Consider the following 21,124-nt stretch of genomic DNA (forward strand, 5'->3'; position numbering starts at 1 on the left):
TGTCCAGTTTATGGCAATAGGGAATGGTGCTTGCAGTACATGTATTCCTTTTCTTACATAATTTGAACTTTTGCCTTTGAAAACACTAACATTAAGCCTCTTGATTGAGGAAATGCATCAATTTTGTGGTCATTGTTTATCTCCAAAATATATTGAAGCAATTTCACATTGTATGCTAAGGCTTCAGCAGTAACTTTAGTACAGTTTGAATTTCTCTCTTCTGGCACCCTTGGAACCTGACCCATGCTGGATGAGAGAATTTGCTGAATGGCAGGAAATCAATATTTTCTATCACATTACCAACTCTTCCACTGCTTGGGCTCTTGAAGATATTTAAATGTAAATTACAGCTAAAGAACAGCACAGAACACAGAGGCAGGACAGTTGGCTGGAAACAAACTTTATGGAACCACAGGAAACTTGGTCACACCCATGATAAATTGCTACCTGGCTAACTAAAATCATGCGAGATTACAGAGTTTGCTGGATTAGAGAGTTCTGGAGTAGAGAGGTTCAGCCTGTAATATTTTTGTCCTGATATTGTATGATTGTGCTTGGTCTTAAAATTTTTCTAAAATTTTGTATGTAATGAACTAATTGTACTTACTCTGCTGGCTATGTCAAGTGTCATAATTCCTCCTCTGAGCAATTCACTAATTGGCTTTTGTTAAAACGGAGGTGCATAATTTCTTGTGTAACTGATTATTTTAGTACGGGAAGATTTACATAACACACAAATCATGTGGAATAGAGGATTTTTCTGTGTAAAGAAAGGTTTATTGAAATTTAGAAAAAGAATAGAAACATTCTGTCTCACTTTAATCCTGTCACACTACTAAAAAGTAAAGCACCCCAATCTTTATTTTAACTTGGGTTTTTTCCACTTCTCATACAGGTTTCTGGTCTAGGTTTTCCTGATTAACACTCGACTATCCTTCCTGGCTCCTGACGCTCATTTTCATTGAGTCATTTGAATTTCTCACTGCCTGGTTTTTGTACTGTTCAGTTCTAGTACTAAGCATGCTGTCCAGCTCTATTTTTCAGTGTTTTTTTGGTTTCTTTTTGTCAGAAAGCTAAAATCACTTAAAGAACTCTTCCTTGTGCTCCACCAAACACCTAAAATGGCTGGCAAAAGCAGAAAGTTTTCATATCACTTCCTGTTGCTTTGCATCTCTTGCAACAACGTACCAAGATTAAGATCAAAGAAACTGTTAGGCCTTTTTCTGCCTTCCAGGGTGTATACTTTCTTCTTGTAAAAAAAACCTTATCTGAATAGTAAAATACATGAAACTGTGAAGGAGGCTTGGCACGTTTTGAGTTTCTGACAACCAGATACAAACACACCTTACTTTTATCTGCTTTTTGTTTTGACCTTACTTTTATGTGTGCTGTAGAATAGACTATGGCATCCCTTTTATGGCTCATGCTCTTTGGAAGCAGAATGGCTGCTTCTTCTGTTTTTAATTTTGTTTTTGATTCAATCCAGAATATAACTGTTGGTTATTGTATCTTGCAAATTCAGGTTTGTGTTCTGCCTTCTTGGTTGGATCATTTTTCTGTGAATTTTAGAACCAGTAGTTTTTTGTCTTGCAGTAGGGAATTGGTTCTCTAAGCCGTCTTACCTGTATAAGGAAGATAGTTCTATTTTGTGCAACCAGATGTAGTCCAGGGTGTAACCAACCGTGTCTGTGTGTGTGTGTGTGTGTGTGTGTGTGTGTGTGTGTCTATCTGGAAAGTATCTATGGCGGGGCGGGGGAGTGGAGCTGTCTGCTAGCAGATCAAAGATGAATGTTAATTTGCTTCAAAAATTTCTTTGGGCTTCTCTGGGAAGCCCTTTGTACCTGGAAGCCGATGAATTAGCAGAATGTCCTTGTTTAGTTTTTGTTCCTTTTTAATAGGGAAAGGGACCATTGTAATTCTCTGATCTCTTGGATAGGAATTGGGATGTGACTTCAAGATGAGTCATTTGGTGTTAAAATGGAGAATGTCTTCTAGAAAGATGGCTGTCCTTGATTTTAAACACTTAGCTATGGTGGAACTACCATATCTCTTGGTAGGTTGTCCCATTTGGTTAAGTACCTATACTCTTAACAATTGGTACCTGATTTTCAGATTGTTTCATTTCAGCTTCGTCATTGGATTCTGTCATGTCCTTCCTATTTAAGGAGCCCTCTGTTCTTACATCTTCCCATGTAGATATTTGTAGGCTATGGTATTTAAACTTGACTGTTGAGTGTATCAGCTCCTGTCACAATAGCATGAGTAGGTTTCACATGCCCTGGGTATTGTGACACCTTTTAGGAAACTTACGAAAAGATTGCAGGTCAAGTTCATGTATCTGGGAGGCAACGTAAGGTATGACCTAGGCTGTAAGACAGAAATAGGGACCTAGAATAGTGAAAGTAAGAGTGAGTTTGAAGGCGATTCATAAGATCTGGATAAGTAAAGTGATTAGTTTAGGAACAAAACTGCGTGTCTTGAAAATGTTTATATTCACCAGCATGTTGATGGATGTGAGACATGGGTGATAGTGAAAGTTTCAAAGGGAAGGATATTGGCGCATTCAAGGGGAGTTGTTGCAGAAAGATCCTGAGAATAGGATGGATGCAGAGGGTTACCAGTGAGGAGTTTACATAGGAACATACAGCTGAAAGAAAACCTACTGCAGAAAGTTATGCAATGGAAGTTACATCTGTTCTGGCATTATCTGCAGAATGAACGACGAATGAAAAATCAAGATCATGGTGTTCAGCATAATGGATGGTTTGAGTAGGAGAGGCAGACCCCACAGAGAATGGGTAGAAGGTGTAGTAGGTTGGTGCAGAGCTAGTCTACAGAAACTAAGCCACTTGGCGCTGGACGCAGAAAGGTGGAAGGAAATAGTCAGGGAGGCATCGGACACCAACAGGCAATGAGCCCTTGGTGGATGATGATGATGATGATGCAGGTAATAAGTTAAGTGGAAAAGACATATTGCGTGATGATGTCGTTGCTTTTCTAAAGCAAACTGGACCTTTTGGAGTGTATGCACAGGCGTGTACCCATGCTGTTGGGAATATCACCGGGGAGGGAAATACAGGATTTTATGTATTCTCCAAAGCAAATTATAAGGCTGTATAATTAAATAACTACTTGAGGTGGCTGTGAAAATATCTGGGGCAATAATAAATATATTGTGCCTATTAAAATGTTCTCTAATTTCACTTTTTAATAGAATGGTCCTAGTGCCAGATCTTGTCACAAGATGTGCATCGATATTCAGCGAAGGCAAATCTACACACTGGGCCGTTACCTGGATTCCTCTGTGAGGAACAGCAAATCTCTGAAAAGTGATTTCTACCGATATGATATAGACACAAACACGTGGATGTTGCTAAGTGAAGACACTGCAGCAGATGGAGGTCCCAAGCTGGTGTTTGATCATCAGGTCAGGTGCAGAGATAAGCATTGAATGCACTTTTTTTAACCTTTCCAGGCTTTGCTTAAAACCTTTCTTGACATAGCTGAGAGGTCAGCAGCCTTTCCAAGGTGAAGTGCCAAAGTTTGACCTCTGTGTATGGTCCAAGTGCCAGTAATACTTTCTAAACTCACTAATAGTCTTATTTACAACAGCCTCGGTAATAAATAAAGATGCAGAGATCTGCTGTTTTGGTCTTTAAATTTCTGTGTGGCTGGGTTTTTAAAAATATCTAAAAATGTCGGATTTTAATACAGGTTCGGCATCTCTGATCCCGGACTCCGTGGTTCAGCAACTTGTCTGGTCTCTGCCGGTCTGGCAGCCAGCCCCACAGACTGGAAGTGGAACTGCTGGTGGTCCTGTGCCGGGAGCCCCGGTGGAAATGGGCGAGTAGCCCCACTAGCCAGGGGCACAGAGCCACCACCAGCTGCAGGGGAGGGGCTAGCAACAATGCTGCAGGGAGAGAGGCACCCCCCCCTTCACCCAGCCAGCTTCTTCCCCTTCCTCCTGCCCAGACCAGCACAGCCTGCTCCTACATCCCCTTCTGCCATCCACCCTCCCTCACCCACCCTGCTTCTGCCCAGACCTCAGCCTGTTCCTGCATGCTCCCTCCCACCCAGATGTCCCCTCCAGCCTGCTCCTGAACCCCCACCCTCTGCTGCACCTTACCTCCCACCCAGATCCCCTAACCCCAGCCCATTTCTGTACTCTTCCTCCCATCCAGACTGTCCCCCGCCAGCTTGCTCCTGCACCCACCTTCCTGACCAGAACCCACCCCAGTCCATGGTGGGAAGGGGAGAGAAACCACCAGCGGTGGGTTCTGCAGAGCTCTGTGACTGAGGGTCCCAGCCTTGCACCATGGCGGAGGCTCTAGAAGGGCTCTCTGGGTCCCAGCCCTGTGCCATATAGGGGGCTCTGGGCCCGCCTTCTGTGCTGTATGAGGGCTGGTCTGATCTCCAGACACATGCGATTTAAAAATGGGCTGACGTGCCAACAGTAATACGCTTGCTACGTGTTGCCGACCCCTGCCATAGCCCATTGCTAGAATTCGGTTACCTGGTGCAGACACTTCCCCACTAAAAATATATTGGGAGAAATGCACATGATGTATTTTTAAAAAGCTTGTGCCTAATAAACAATGTTAACCGTACAATGTAAAAAAGTACCATTTATTTTTTCAAGAAAGTAAAGTTTATTTGGATCTTTTAATCTCCTATAAACGTAAGAGAGAATGCAGCTGTGTCTGGGAACGCTAGGCTTGCACAGTGACATGTCGTCGGGGAGTAGTGATCGCTCTCCCCTGGAACTGTAGAACCACCTAGATATTGTCTGCGTGGGGTGTTACTGTCGGCATCTTGCAAGAGACAATGCAGATATTGGAAAAAGGGTTTGGATTTTGGTCAAAATTTGGCTTACCTTTATTTAAAAAGAATTGTGTGTGTGTGTGTGTGTGTGTACACACACCTATATACACTTCATAGGTATAGGAACTCAATACGGAATTGGCTGCCAATTTTCTTTGGATTTCTATGTCTTGGCGAATTCCAATTAAACTTGAATTAATTCTTTGTTGCTGCCTTTTATTAAGCAGATGGGGTCAATATTACAAGGCCAAGAAATGACAAGAGAGCTTCCTTTTTCCATGGCAATCCCCAAACTTACCAGTTCAAACCCCTTGTAACTTTTTGTAGAGTTCCCAAAGTTATATAAATGTTCCTACTGACCAGTATTAATTCTGCTATGTACCTCAGTGGAACAAAAGCCAACCAGTGTTGCTTTTTCCCCTTAGATAGGAAGGATGAGGGAAACAGTGACACTTGGTAGGGAAAGGACAAAATTATTGGGTTAGCCAACAAGGCCAGCATTGATGCCCCATTTGTCTGTTTCTCTTACACATTTTCTTTCCGCCTCTCCTGACTGTAAAGAACATCATTCCTGGGTGCATCTACCAATCTTAAACCCTGGCTCTAGCATCCTCTACAAAGGATGAACATTTATTTTTCTGATAATACACAAATTGTTTTTTTCCATCAAGTTATGACCTATCCTGTGCTGAAGAGCTACCTAATGTAATTCCGTCTGTCCTCCTTCCCTTTGTCTCCTGCTTGCCCTACTTTTCTGTAACCCCATTCGCTGTTGTTGTCTGAAATGATGCTTTCGGACACAGGGACTACACTGTTTTATTTGTACTGAGTGGCACGTTTTGGGGTTCTGTAAAATTGTTTCAGGCTTTAGAGATGGTTTAGTAACAGTACATATTCCTTAATGTCTGTTTTGTCACAACACCTAGGCTATGTCTAGACGGCAGGCTTCTGTTGGGAGACCGGAGGTTGCTCGGCAGAAGTGTGCTGTGTTGGGAGTGTTCAGCTGACTTTCCTGTCTTCCTCGTTCCACTACTCAAAGGTGCTCTCTTTCCACGAGGAAGAAAGGATGTCTTGGCAGAGGATTTTTCTTTTCCTGATGTTTGGCTCCATGTGAACGGGCCAAATATCAGAGAAAGTCTCTCCTGATGGAACTGTCAGCAAGAGATGCACAAATTGTGCACTGCATTTGTATGTTTTTTGCTGATATTTCTCAGCAGTTGAGACACAACTGTAGAGACCTTTAAAAGGTCAAGCTCCTGCTTTTAGAAATAACAAGTGGAATAGACTGGAAGAAGAATAGGGCAGAGCTGAGCATTGAGTAACAAAAGTCGTAGGCCATTTTAATCCTAGCTGTGTGCACAGTCCTTGGCCAGTCATCAGCAATCTTGCCTGCCTTGCCATTATTAGGTGGTATCTTTTTATATTCATTTTGACAGACATTATTACAAGCAGTAAAGTAAAGGGTAAACCACAGTCTTCATTTATAATCTTGTACGTATGGTTTTGACAACACTGACTACTCAAAGGTGACCAAAGTACAGCCTGTGGTTGCCCAGGCTACACAGACTGCAGCTTGTCAACTGGGGACCATTAATCTCTGTACACTGTATCTGTATTACACGTAGAATTAGCTGTAAATTGCTTCTTTTATTGTGGATTAAGGAAGGAAGATGTGCTCTTGTTAATTCATGCTGAATATCACTCTTCTACCAGATACTTCAATGAGCTAAGGGTTTTTTTTTTACTGACTGATATGAAATCTTAAATTGAATTAAACAAATCAAGACTACTTAAACATGTATCTCTTGCTTCCTCTAGATGTGTATGGATTCAGAAAAACACATGATCTATACGTTTGGAGGTAGGATTTTGACGTGTAATGGCAGTGTAGATGACAGCAGAGCCAGTGAACCTCAATTTAGTGGATTGTTTGCTTTTGACTGTCAATGTCAGATGTGGAAACTGTTAAGAGAGGATTCATGTAATGCTGGACCTGAGGACATCCAGTCCAGAATAGGTCACTGCATGCTATTCCATTCGGTAAGTGTTCACTTTGGATTTTAAGCCCCAGTCCCTGGGTTTCAGGGGTTAATTTTTGTTTAACTTTTGCATTAGCCTGTTTGTAGGAGAGAGTGTTTGTAATGTGACCTTAAAGTTTGCAAACTCAATTATTTGTGAGCTGCTGAGAGGCTGCTTCTGTGGAGCCCAGGGCAGGAGTGCTGGCAGCCGCTGCTTCCTCTGGGGCCCTGGGCAGGAGCATCGGTATCCAGGCTCTAGGTGGGAGCCATAATCGTGAAATTCAGCATTCATAAGGGTTCTCAACATGGAACCCTTGCAAATGTTGAGATTCTACTGTACTTCAAAATTTACCTTGTGATTTAGTTTGAAATGATAATCATCTGAACTGTGCGTGGTGGTGGTGGTCTGCTATTAAACTGTTGTATTCCCTCATCTCAGTGGAGTCTCAAGTGATCCTTGTTAAGAATTTGTAAAGCATTTTGGGATTCATTGGCTTGATAGATGTATTCAGAGAAATGGGTGATGACTTGCAGGTGTATCCATGTTTTTGAGTGTTGAGACAGAAAGAAAGGATCCCATTGACAAGAGTGTTCAGTACCCCTCAGCTTCTGTTCTTGAAAGGCACTGCCAGGTGCTGAATACTCTTGAAAATGTGGTTACTTTATAAATTCCAGGGCCAGAAGGGAGTACGGTGACCATCTAGATTGACCTCCTGTATAATAGAATCCAGAGAATTTCCATTAATTAATCCCTGATTGAATGAAAGCTATCTTTAAGAAAAATATTCCAGCCATGATTGAAAAATTGCTAAATTTGGACAGTATGCCACAACCTCTGGTAAATTGTTCCAGTGATGAATTACCTTCACAGGGGGCCATATGTTTCCCCATCCCTACCCTGCAATGTTGGGAATTGCCTTCTAGGATCATTTGGGCATGTCTCCCCATGTAGTTCTCTACCATTACAGGACCCTGGTCACTCATGAAACTGTGGTCTTGTGTTTTCTGTCTGTGGCACAGCCTCGTTGCCTGAGGACTGAAATGCTTTAGTTTAACTAAAGCAGTTGGGCTCAATAAGGGGTATAGTGTTAAAAATAATGGTCTAGTGATGGTGTCCCTTCTGGCTTTAGGGTTATAGTTTCATAAAACCTATTTAAGCATATGTCTTCATGGTTTATCCAGGTCATCAAACCATAACAAAATCCTGAAAGATCAGTTGTTCTATGAACATAGTATGTTTGAAGGGTTTTCTCTGTGAGTGTTTTAAGAGCAAACTATTTTGCCAAAGTAAGCCGGAACCAAAAATATGAACAATTTTAATGTCTCTGTACATTTGCCATATGTCAAAACGCAAACTGATGTAAATACTTCTCCTTCTCCAACTAAAAATGTGCCTGAACTATTGCTTGTTTTCATGTTCATTGATGTCTGCAAAGGTTCACTGAGAGCTGGTTAGCTAAGAACTTGATTTCTTGAGCACAGTTCAAAAGTTAAGCTTCTGTTTTCCTTCCACTCCAGAAAAATCGCTGCTTATATGTATTTGGTGGCCAGAGATCAAAGACATATTTGAATGATTTCTTCAGTTATGATGTTGACGGCGATCATGTGGATATCATATCAGATGGCACCAAGAAAGATTCAGGGATGGGTAAGAGCTTCACTGGATAATTTCTTCTTATTGGTGTAGATGAAAAATTCAGGGCATATATCAGCAGGCAAGACCTCAACAATGCAAGCTAGTGGCTGTGGTCCTGCTGGATCACAATGATTTGTTAATAATGACATCAAACCAGAACTTGCACTCTATTGCACGCTCTGTACCTGTTTTGTTAAATAAATGACAGATTTCATTCTCCATAGCTGTCAGTTTGGCATCTTCACTAGTACTAGTTTTATGGCTTACAAGGTAAATCACAGAACAACAAGAAGTCCTGTGGCACCTTATAGAGTAACAGGTATTTTGGAGCATAAGCTTTCATGGGCAAAGACCCGCTTCATCAGATCCACTTAATCAGGTCTTTGCCCACAAAATCTTATGCTCCAAAATACCTTAATCTGTACAGTGCCACAGGACTTCTTGTTGCTCTCAGAGATACAGACTAACACGGCTACCTCTCTGATACTTGTTCCCAAGTAAATCACAGCGTGTTACTTTATCATTTACCATAATCTTGATGGTCTTCTAGCCATGTGGCTTATCTTATTTCCCTATCATATGATCACTGCTCATCACCTTCCAGCCTATAAAAATGTAATCTTTCTGTTAAGCATTTTCTAAAATACTTCATGACTTTCTGGCAAATAATGGAAACAGAAGTCCTACTTGTAGTTTGTTCCTTAAACCAATCCAGAAAATATTCCAAAATACCGAGTTTCTGTTCCAGCTCATTATTTGAGTGATGTGTAAAGTCAGCCAAGATGTGAAATGAGATGAAGAATTGATGAGGCAGAGGTAGAAAGAAGGTATTCCAGATGGCACAATCCATACAGTAGTAGCTAGGTTGTGTAAGAGGGTGAAAAATTTTATGCTAAAGGAAATTAAGGGACTAAAGGAGTAGAGAACAGGTTAGTAAATTAGGCCTGGTTAAGTCCATGTAGAATTTGCAAAGGAGAATGAACAGTTTTGAACTGATCCCCGGAACAGATGGGAAGCTAGTGGAATTGAGAGAATGGATCGCTTGATGCTGTCTTTTTTTTTTTCTGTTGAAAGACAGGTAGCAAATATTTTACAGTGTGGAGAAAGGAGTTGTAGGGAGGCTGTGCAGTGGTGAGGGGAGTTGCAGTTGTCTAGGCAAAAGGAAATGAAGGCCTTTATCAGGATTTCTTCTGAGGTGCAGGTGAGGCATAAATTGGCATTCCATACTCTAAGCATTTACTGTATTCCTGCCCACTGATGTTAACGTAAAAGCTTCCTTTGGCCTCCGTGAATTTTGCATTGGCCCGGTTCTACCTTGTTAGCACCTTTTTAGTAAGATTTCATGTGTAGGGCTTCCTTCCTTCCTTTGACATTGACAGAGAAATGCTAGAGTTCCAGTTTGACTGGCTCATGTGACGTGTAGCCATCCTCTTCGTTATTGTGTACAAAGGGAATTCTTTGGGTTCTAAAACCTCGTCAGGAAAGCCATGTTGTTGACAGGTGCTTTCAAAAATGCCAAGAATGATTTAGAGAGAGAGGATGATGCAACATCTTTTTGTGGACCAACTTTTGTTTGTGAGACAGGTTTATGGAGAGCTCTGCTTTGGAAGAAGACCCAAAGAAATTGGTTCAGTAATAGATACTGTATCACTCACCTTCTCTGTTTAATATCCATGGACAAAAGAAGCTGTGCAAGAATGATTAGAGCGGAATCGGAACAAATGATTACATTGTATCTTCAGTCTGATACTTTCCCCTTTACCATAGTTATAAAATTTCTGATGTACATTTCCCTGTTTATGAATGGAGAAATTTTCTCTGTGTACCCAAACTGTGTTCAGGTATATGCACCCCAGTTTTAGCTCTGTTGCCAAGTAAAAGAGAGACCTTAACTCGCTGGAGGTAGTGCCTGTTTAATTGTGAAAGACCCCATCGCTTCCAGCTCTCATCAGGGAAGTTGTCTTGTTCTGCTGTTATTACATTTCAGTGAGGATATTGTGTATATTTGAGTCTAATTTAAGCAAGTGGCAAGTTGTACCCTCAGTTTGTTTATGTAAATCTTGGGAAATAAATCACTTTCATTTAAAAACAACTTCACTCCCTCATGTTGATCATTTTTTTTTTTTAAAAGGCCACTACCGGTGGTGTCATGTGTGAGCTCTCGTAAGTTGTCTGCTCACGTGCATATAATGCAAAGGTGGGGAAAGTACCCAGAAAATTACTTGTGTAAAAGTTCAGCTGCTTTCACTTCTGGATACTTGAACACAATTAAAGGTATGGTGCGCATGCACATATGCACGTTTACTCAAGTAGTTTTCCAGGGAGACACCAGTGACTAGTACTCAAGTACATCCCCTTCATGTCACCAGCCGCCTGCTGCACTTTTACTCACGTAACTTTTTGGGGTACTTCTTCCACCTCTGCTTAGTTGTTTAAAGATAGAATAAATCTCTGAATAAATGATGAAAGTTAATGAGGTTTTTTTTAATCTCTTCACTGTGTTCCTGAGGAAGAACCAGTTGCATTATGCTCACAATTTTATTTAAATGCTTGCTCTTCACTCAAATAACAACCAAAACCCTTGCTGAAAGGTTAAAAGGAGACTAATAAAGGGTATTGTTTCACTCCAATTATTGAGGGGAACTGCAGTTTTGAAAATCTAAATGTGAAACATTTGGGGGGGAGATGGGAGGGCTGTTTAATGAACACCTGCGATGAGTTCATATATCAGAAACCAGACTTCATTTATGACTAGTGAGCACAACAAGCTACATTTCTCTGGCCAAGTATATTAATTGCACGTTTCAGTTAGTCAGACAAATGAGCATAATTATTAGCCCTCTTCTCCCCTCCAATCAGCTCCTTTAACGTTGAATAGCAGACTGTGTCTAAATGATTCATTAGAAGTCATTCATGAATAGATTTCCAGTTTGATGTCCTCATGTCTGAGAGAGTAAATAAACAACTTTGAACATTACCCTTGTTTGTGAAAGGATATGTTAGAATGGTTAGCTTTTAATAAGAACAGAAGAAAAGTCTGTTATATTCAAAACCACAGATGCCGTCAAATTATTTTGGTGGAAGAAAGCAAGTCCGGATTGGAGCTCTTTTGGACGTGTTTAATAATGAGGCACTGGTTTAGCAAATATAATTTGGTGACAGGTCACTGTACCATAAATTTGAGTCATCCCTTTAAATGTGGCTAAGGATGCTTGTTTTACATGTTAAGAGTCAATGCAGTGTGCTTTGGTTTTGCTTCTGGCATTCAACTGTAGGATCAGATCAGAAAGTCTTACAATTCAATTGTATTATTAGCCCAGTACGCATCTGGTGGCTTATTTTAAACAATGGGGTGAGTTGAATATGTAATTCTTATGTTCCTGTTGTAAACATATTTTGGGATTTTTGGAAAGCCCTTTGATACAGTGTAGTCAGAACTGTGGTATTTGTCGTCACAACTGTTAGATTTTGTGGATAATGAGTAAGGCCTGTTTTAGTCATGGGTACCCTTAGTAAAAGTCACAGACAGGTCACAGTCAGTCAACAAAAAGTCACAGCCTGTGACCTGTCTTTGACTTGTATTATTAACTCCTGACTCAACCTTGGGTGCCCTAGGGAGGTGGGGTTTAGTTGGGTGGCACAGTGGGTGCTGGGATAGGAGTCTGGCTGGTGGCCCACAGACTGCGACTTCTGCTTCTTCTGGCAGGGATAGGGGTTTTGTGTAGTGGGCTGGCAAGTTCCCTGCTTGGCTCAGCAAAGCATCTCAGAAGCCTTGACATGTCGCTCAGGGCCTAGGTGGAGGTGCAGCTAGGCACTTCTGAATGCTGCTCCCACTCCATGTGCCAGGTCAGCAGCTCTCATTGGCAGGAACCGCACCAGCCACTGCAGAAGTCAGAGGTCCCAGAAAGTTTTTTGTTTCATTGTCCAATATTTGGAGAGAATTTTGTGTTAGTGTATCTAAGAGGCAGGAGGGGCTGACAGCTGTTAGTAAGGTTGCTCAACATGTCTCATTTCAACATCCTGTTTTCAGTAACTTGTAATTTTGCCAAATTTTAACTTTCTGACCATGAAATCTTCCATTTCGAGTGTTTGCCTCAGTCTGAGGAAAGGGTGAGTGTGTGAGAGAGAGAAGCTGGAAATGTAAACCAACTGGTCTAGGTGTATTGTAGAATGAAGCTTAGGGGGAAAAAAAAATCCAGTCCCCATTTGTTTGAGAAGCTCCATGGTTCCCATTGTGCAGTCCATGTGCTGTTTGTGGCCTAATCAGCATACAGCTGTAGTACAACGTTGGATGCAACCCCCATATAGTAAATAAATTAAGAACCACTGCTCTAGAATCCCTGTGCTTTGGAGCAGGGACTTGAGATTTGTGAAAAGGTGGTTTGTCAAGGATGTGCTTTTTTTTTTGTCCCCAGGAAATGCTGTCCTAATATGGCCAAGTTATAAACCCTTTGAAAATGCATCCTTCAAACATGATCTGTAGAGACTTCGTAAGTTTGAGCAGCTACAATCTTCAGATTTCAGACATGGAATGTGCTTGAGCCTCTCTCAGCTCATTGTGGTGCCCATACTGCACATGCACTGTCCGTGTAGAGCAAATGAGCTTGTTCCCAGCGGCTATGGGCTAAAGGGACAAAGCTGGACTTCCTCTTCAGTGGCAGTTCTCAGCTGCTTCAGGCTGTCGTGGAGATAGACAACAGAAAACTGATGTGGGAATCCTGTTCTCTTGTGCTCTGAATGACTCCTCTACAATGGCTCAAGTTACCTTGGCACTAAACTTGACAGAGTTGGTTCCCTAACACCAAAGGGCAGCTTCAAGAGGAAAGGCCGGATGGAGCGGTGTTTGTTTCAAGTGCTTCATGGAACTACCCCACAAGGAGGCCTCCATCCCACTTTTCTAAAGACAAAGTCTCCAAACTCCTTACATCTCCAAAATTGGAGGAGACAAGTTGGTCATCCCCTGAGATGCAAGGTGCTTTTGGTCTGGTGCTAGTGTCACCAGTGACCCCTGCTCCAGTAGATGATCCTGTCAGATTTGAGTATTGCCTCAACAGAAGAACTAGATACCTTCTCCTCTAGGTGAGGAAGATGCACTGTGTGAACAACCTGGTGATTCGTAGCATAGAATTGTGACCAGGTGGAGGAATATACTTTACTGCTTAAGAGGTCCAATTTTTTTGGATTCTTTTGCTTGGGGCTGCATTTTTGGACTTGAACTGTTCTTGGGTTGCCAACACCATGAGAAACCCAGGATCTGGGTGTGCACCAAAGTCACAGAAGTGCTTTGGAAGCAGCAGGCTATTTTCCTCTTGCTTAGATGCAAAGGTCAAAGTGGCTATGGGCTCCCACAACCCCCTCACGAGCTTGAGAAAGCTCTTGTTGAGTGGAAGGGAGCTCCTAGCTGAGCTCTCTAAGATCAGTCTACCAAAGAATTTACAAGACCTGTTGTAGATTACTGAGGTTTCAATGGCAGGATCCCTGTGATCTTTGACAGGAGGTTCTAGAAAGTCTTAAAGTTGGCCACTGCATAATGTGGGGGCTATGACAGTTCCTTCAGTCAGAGCTGGATTTGTTGGCCCTCTGAGTTAGTGGCCTTTCTGTTGATGCTGCTGGGGAGCAGGATATCTTCCTCTTCAGTGAGGGAAAGGAGGAGAATTTGCCCTTGCACATATATGATGCTGGTTCTCCAGTATGGTCAAAGGAGCATGCTGTGTGGTACTGGCTAGGCTGAAATTGGCCAGCCCAGTGCCATTCATATCTTGCTTGGAATGGGAGTCCTCTAATAGTGAGGGAGAGGAATCCCTGCTTCATGGCAGTGAAAACAGGTCCCAAACGGTGGTGAGGCGTGCACTTCCTCAAAGGGGAGGGCATTAGAATGGTGTTTCACTGGGTCCAGCTGCTATTTTAGATGGAGAATAATCCCCCTTCCTGTCCAAAATCCTAGGATAGCAGGAAGGAACTGAAGGGCTATAGTCCTCTGGGATATATACACAGGCTCCTGTGGAGCACTGTAATGGTCAGTCATTCCCAAAGACTAAATCCTACTCCTAGAGTAGATGACCAGGTTCCTGCTGAGGAGGGGGCGGGGGGGCTACTACATCAGGATACTCCCTTTGCCCTCAGTCATTCACCCCACACCATCAGAGGCAGAACATTTGACTGGAATATGGGATTTTAATGTTGCATCAGAAGCTTGGTATTGACATGTCCCTTTCCACTGGCCTTGGTCTGGTCTTACAACAGAAAATTGAATTACACATCGCTGCCATTGGCTTCCTTTTCACACTTACTCTATCCTACCTGCTTCTCTAGCCCTCTTTGGGGTCCCTTCTTGAGAGCCTGTTGTGAAAACTCACCCCGTTGCCGCACTTTAGAGCCGTAGAGCTGGTACTTCAGGAATACATGGGAATAAGTTTCTTCTCCTGCAGAAGGGGGAGTTTTCATCCTGTCTCATACTTGAGGAGAATTAATAAATACATATCCTACCAGAGATTCAGCGTGGTACGGATTTTCTCCATTTCGGCAGATATTTTAAAGCTGATTTGTGATTCTCCGCTTGCAGGAGGCATACTTCAAAGTGGCCATCCCCTGGCCCTCAGAGGGTACTTGAGATTTACTCTCCTGCCAAATGACTCCCAGTAAAAGTTGTTTCCATCTGGACGCTCCGTTAGCCTGAGAGGTTTTGCAAAATGTGCCTGGTGGTGGTGTACCTGAGGAGATGGGGCATCCAGGTCTAACCTTAAATTGATGGGCTCATTGGGGCAGATTCCAGCAGGAGCCTTCAACAAGCCTAAGTTTTCCTCTCTCTCTTTGGGCAATTGAGTCTCCTACAAAAAGAGAAGTCATCCAATGACAAGTGAAAGTTAATGGGAGTTATGATTGGCTCCAGGTCAGAGAACGTATACTTGCCAAATAGGTTGCTGTCCTTGCAGTTGGATTACTAGAGATAAAATCAAGTCCAGTTACCAGAGTACAGGCTTGTCTTGGAATGTTAAGCCAAACTGTAATATGTATGTACATGTCACTTGCCCTACCTCACCTTCAACCCTTCTAACTCTGACTCAAGTCAGTCTTCACTGTAAATCACTGGGTGGACTGAAAGGTCTTGATGCCACATCACATCCTTGCAGAACTGGAATGGCGTCAAGAAGCCAAGAACGTAAGAAGACAAAAATTCTAATCAAAAACCTCAGGGGCAAGTTTGGCCATCTGACTTGGTTCATGAAGTCATGGGAATTCACATAAATGTTCTGTAGTTCCTGTAACAGATCTTGTCACAAAGGATAATGCTAAGTGTTAAGGACTATCTGGGCCTGATTCTTTCAGTGCTGTGGTAAGGTAATCCATCCTGATCTAAAGGCCCTGCACTTGACAGATTGGATGTTGGTTGGTTAAGTACCATGGGCAGGGAATGTTCTGGGTAAGTTCAGAAGATTATTTTGGTGACTGTCCCTGCTTTGTACCAGGAAAAAAATTTTTTTTCATGGAATGAAATGAACCTCTCTAGTCCAGCACTCTGTCTGTCTGGCAACATCTATAATCTGATGTGATTTTAGTTAATTGGACGACCCCTTATATAAGTGTGGACAAGTTTCCCGTGGTCCCATAAAGTTTTGCAGCCCCAGTCCTAGCTCTGTTTTCTGTGCAGTTATTTAGCTGTAATTTACCCCATATGTTTTCTAAGAGCCTAGCAAGCTGTGGAAGTGTTAATAATGCTGCTAGACAATATTGACCTTCTGTGGTTTGGCTAATTCTCTCATTCTGCACTGGTCAGGTCCCTAGGGTGGTGGATGAGAGAGGTTCAACCTGTAGTTGTCTCTAGTGGGTGTCCAACATGGCCCAAATACTTTGCAGGCTCCTTTGTAGTACTAAAGCTCCTTGGTGACTTGGTGCATCTAAAACTTTCACCGTTCACTGAACTTCACCTATGGTTTACCCCACAGCTTTGAGTGTTCCAATCTGCCAGTGCAATTGTGCTCAGTCTTTCCCCTCTGATAATGAAGGTCCTCAAGGGTCTGCTACGTATTGATTAACAGATCAGAAAACCTGTCTCTGCCTGGGATTTAAGCATTATCTTCTTAAGACTTGTGGTGATTCTTTTTTGAACCCATTTCAGAATGTCTTGTCTTCATCTCACTCTGAAGATGGCAATTATAATTGTCATGTTGACTCGAAGAGTAAGTGAGCACCAAGCATTTATGGCTGTCCTTCCGACAATGTTTCACAGGGGCATGTTAATGATAAAAGTGCACGCCAGGTGTTTTGTCAAGGTGGTATGAGTTCTCTCTGAATCCGTCGCTCAGTGTATGTTGTCTTTCTGAAGCCACACATCTGGTAGCGAAGCTATGTATGCTGGATGATTCTTTACAGTATCAACAGGTATAGACAGAATAGATGGGAAGATATGGGATGTTCCTTCAACAGATTGGTGATAGCTGGTAATGGTTTTTCCACACAAAAGAATCCATGAGGTCACTTGTGTTTCATCAGCCCACCCATCAGAAAACTGGATTGATCACATCCATATAATTTCTTTCAGAAGATCAATTCAGGATGTCTGCATTAGAAGAGGAGCAGATGTAGGTTTAGACCACCATTTGGATATGATAAAACTCGAGTTCAAGATCAAGAGGTGCACCACAAAAGCAGCCAAGCCAGATTAAGATTCAACATGGAGCAGCTGAAGGATAGAGAGACAAGACAGTTTCCAAATGGAGCTGTCCAACAGATATGCACTTCTGGTAAACATCATCCCAAAAGATGCTACTGTGGAACAAATTTGGGAACACACCAAAACAGCCTGAAAAGAGACCTCCAATAAAACATTAGGAAAGAGGACAAAGCATCACAAAGAATAGATTGCAGCAGAAACTCCTAGAACAGTGAAGGGGAAAAAAGGACAGAAAAGCTGTAGTCAACAAAACAAGAGCAGCCAAGGTTGAAGCTCGGACCGTATTAAGAAGTCGTCAGAGATTAAAAAGCCATAAAACAAGACAAGAAAAACTTTGTGGAGAACCTTGCACAACAAGCAGAACAAGCGGCAAGATGGAGAAACTAGAACTATGACATCCCAGGAAGCTAGCTGGGTCGCAGTGTACAGTGGGTCAGTCACTATAGGATAAGGAGAGGCGTGTGCTAACAAACATAAGTGAGTAGTTCAGTAGATGGAAGGAACACTTTGAAGAGTCATTGAACCACCCTGCTCACATGGAACCTCCCAAGTTAGCACCCGCAAATATACCTCTGCAAATTAACAGCAACAGTCCTACAAAAGAAGAACTCAAAAAAGCTGTTGCCATCTGAAAAGCAGAAAAACACTTGGTCCAGACAGCATTCCCACAGAAGCAGTCAAGGCAGGTAGTGAGACGTCAGTCAGCATGATGTATAATATGTTTGGGACGCTGAGACCCCTCCCCCAGCCCACAAGACTGGAAACATGTCTACCTTATCAAGCTTCCAGAGAGAGGCAACCTGAAGGAATGCAAGAACTGGAGGGGCATCACATTACTGTCTAGTCCAAGAAAAGTGTTTAATAGGTTTCTCTTGGAGAGGATGAAGACAGAAATTGATAGCTCAGGGAAGAATAGGCCTGTTTCCAAAGCAAGAGATCCTGTACTGGCCAAATAGCAGCTGAGTGGAACTCCACCCTGCACATAACCTTCATATACTTTGGAAAAGCCTTTGACAGCATTGATAGACACACCTTTTAGAAACATTGTGGCATCCCATCCAAAATTATTTACCTGATTCATTCAACATAAGAACCTTCGACATGCCAAGTTGTTCACCATGGTATCTTGACAGAATCCTTCTGCGTACTGTTGAGTGCGACAAGGGTGCCTGTGGTCACCTTTCCTGTTCTTGATCACAATGGATTGGATTATGAGCAGGATAACAGGTGCCCATCAACAGGGCATTCAGTGTGTGCTTCTCAGAGAGCTAGAGGATATTATTTTGCTGGTGTCACTCTCCTTTCACACTGATGTGAATGCATGGAAGAAAAGGTCATAACACTAGACAAAACTGCCTCAGTGACTGGACTGAGCATTAACATGGGAAAGACCAAGACGGTGAAGATTAACCTGTCCTGCAGTGACACCATTACACTGGGAGGGGTTGACTCTGAAGATATGGAGCAGTTCACTGGTTTGGGGAGTATTATGGGCAGAGGGAGAGGAAGAGAGAAAGAGAATGCCAGAATAGGGAAAATGACAGCTGCATTCAGAACTCTTCGTCCCATATGGAGTTCCCAAATATCTGTGAAGATGACAGTGTGGATCCTCAACACAAATCCGAAGTGTGTGCTCTTGCATGGATATAAGATCTGGAGTACTTTAACTCTTCAAGTCCCAAGCTACATACATTCATAAACAGATACCAGAGGTACATCTATTATATCAAATGGCAAGACTTGGTCACAAACGAGCTTTGGAACAGAGCAGGACAAGAACCCCTTGATGGTCAAATCAAGAGACAAAAGCTGGGGTGACTAGGCCACGCTCTCAGCAAATCCAGCACAATCCATCAAGCTGTCAAACCTGCAAGGAAAATGCAAATGAGGAGAACCTCAGACAGCGTGGAGAGGATCTGCTGAGGTTGAAGGACAACTACTGATGTACTCCTGTAATCAGTTAGAAGTTTTGGACCAAGACAGAATGAAGCAGAGGAGGCTTGTAGATGACTTATGCTCCACTCGGAGTACAAGGGTTTAAGTAAGTAGGTAGTTATTTAAATGCTTTCATGCTCATGAATAGGCATCAAACGTGGTAAAAACCTATAAAGGTTTTAATGTTTGCTAGGCAGAAATATTACTCTCCCCAACATCTTTCAGGTAGAATATGCTACTTCCAATGCTATTGTACCATTTTTGTTTTCAGGAACTTGGTCAATCTGTCTTCCAAAACCTTTTTGTATTCTGTTGTAATACTATTTCTATATTTTCATTCTCTTCAATTGTAAAAGATTGAGTAAAAAGGCCTTGATTCAACACAAACATGTATGTTTAATAACTTCTATTTATCAAGCTGAGTGATTTGAAGCAGTACAGCTTGTGTGTATGGTAAAAGTGTGTGAGGTTCTAGTTTGGAACGGGTCCCATAGGAGGAGAGGTTAAAGAGACTGGGACTCTTCAGTTTAGAGAAGAGGAGACTGAGGGGCCATATTCTAGAGGTATATAAAATCATAAGTGGTGTGGGGAGGGTGAATAAAGAAAAGTTATTTACTTTGTTCCTATAATATAAGAACTAGAGGACACCAAATGAAATTAACGGGTAGCAGGTTGAAAACTAATAAAAGAGTTCTTTTTCACACAGCTCACAGTCAACCTGCGGAACTCCTGTTCAGAAGATGCTGTGAAGGCTAGGACTATAAGATCTCAAAGAAGAGCTAGATAAATTCATAGAGGTTAGGTCCATAAAAGGCTATTAGCTAGGGGGTAGGAATGGTGTTTGTCAGAGGCTGGAGATGGATGGCAGGAGATAAGTTGCTTGGTCATTGTCTTCAGTCCACCCCTTCTGGGGCACCTGGCACTGGCCACTGTTGGCAGACGGGATGCTGAGCTAGATGGACCTTTGGTCTGACCAAGTAACGGCCGTTCTTATGTGTGATGGATCTGTTCCATTTCTTTTTCCATGTTAAACCACTAATTCTTCCTCGAGTGTCCCTGTGGGTGCTCTACGATAGGTGTCGGGCTCGCCCTGGCGCCGCAGATCGGATCTTTCCAGCAGTTTCTGCTGGACCGCGCACACACCGGCGTGCACCGCTCCCTTGCGCGCTCCCGGCCACGTGTGCGATCCGGTCCCCGCCAGTTCCTTCTTAACCACCATCGGCTGCAGACAGAATCTGCTCAGGCTGCGGCCAGAGTCAGCGTATTTAGAGTTTTTCCAGAGTTTTAGAGTTTCTTTTCAGAGTTCTTAGTTAAATTGTTTTTGTTTCTTTATTGCAAAAAAAAAAAATACATTTTTATTTTTATATATATATATATATATATATATATATATATATATATATATATATATATAAAACAAACAAACAAATAAATTAAAAAAAAGTAGAAAGTCTTAGTAACGAGAAGGAGGAGCGGAGGCAACCCGGGGACGTGAGGGCCTGTAGGCCTCCTGCTGCGGCAGGCTGGAGTCCTTGAGAGGGGAACAGGCACAAAGAAGGTGCTAAGTACCCTATTAACAGCTCAAAGAGTCACCGCAATGTCCTCTTCAGGATTCAAGAAGTGTGAGTTGTGCCGCGAAGCTATGCCGGCCTCTGATGGGCACAGTCAATGTATTAGGTGCCTGGGGGAATCACACATCACCCAGAAATGCTCCTTCTATGCAAAGCTCATGGCCAGAGCCAGAAAGGATAGAGAAATGCGGCTGAAAATGCTGCTGTTTGATAAGGCCCTCCAGCCAGACGTGCCGGAGAGGCCTCAACCGGAGGGACCCACAGGGCTCCATAAAAGGAAGGCGGTGTCCCTCACCCCCTCAGTGCAGAAACGGAGGAAGCTCTCTCCAGCCTGATCCCTGCCGGCGGTCACAGCGAGCGGGACGGGCATAGCACACAGCCCCCAGCCACAGTCACAAGCAAGCGGCAGCACAGCAGTGCACGTGGCAGAGGCTGAGCCTCCGATTACTAAGCAGCCGGCTCGTGCATTCAG

The 21,124-nt window shown here is 42.8% G+C and overlaps 1 protein-coding gene across 2 annotated transcripts in view; it reads left to right on the forward strand.

Moving 5' to 3' along the window:
- MKLN1 (muskelin 1) overlaps nt 1-21,124 on the forward strand; it is a 147,295-nt gene that overhangs the window by 74,380 nt on the left and 51,791 nt on the right. For both annotated transcript variants that reach the window (XM_074975684.1, XM_074975694.1), the window contains 3 exons: nt 3,215-3,427; nt 6,640-6,861; nt 8,358-8,487. In XM_074975684.1, the coding sequence (XP_074831785.1) occupies nt 3,215-3,427; nt 6,640-6,861; nt 8,358-8,487 (565 nt within the window). The remainder of the gene's footprint in view (nt 1-3,214; nt 3,428-6,639; nt 6,862-8,357; nt 8,488-21,124) is intronic.

The sequence above is a fragment of the Carettochelys insculpta genome, chromosome 1, assembly GCF_033958435.1.
Source record: "Carettochelys insculpta isolate YL-2023 chromosome 1, ASM3395843v1, whole genome shotgun sequence".
Classification (NCBI taxonomy): domain Eukaryota; kingdom Metazoa; phylum Chordata; order Testudines; family Carettochelyidae; genus Carettochelys; species Carettochelys insculpta.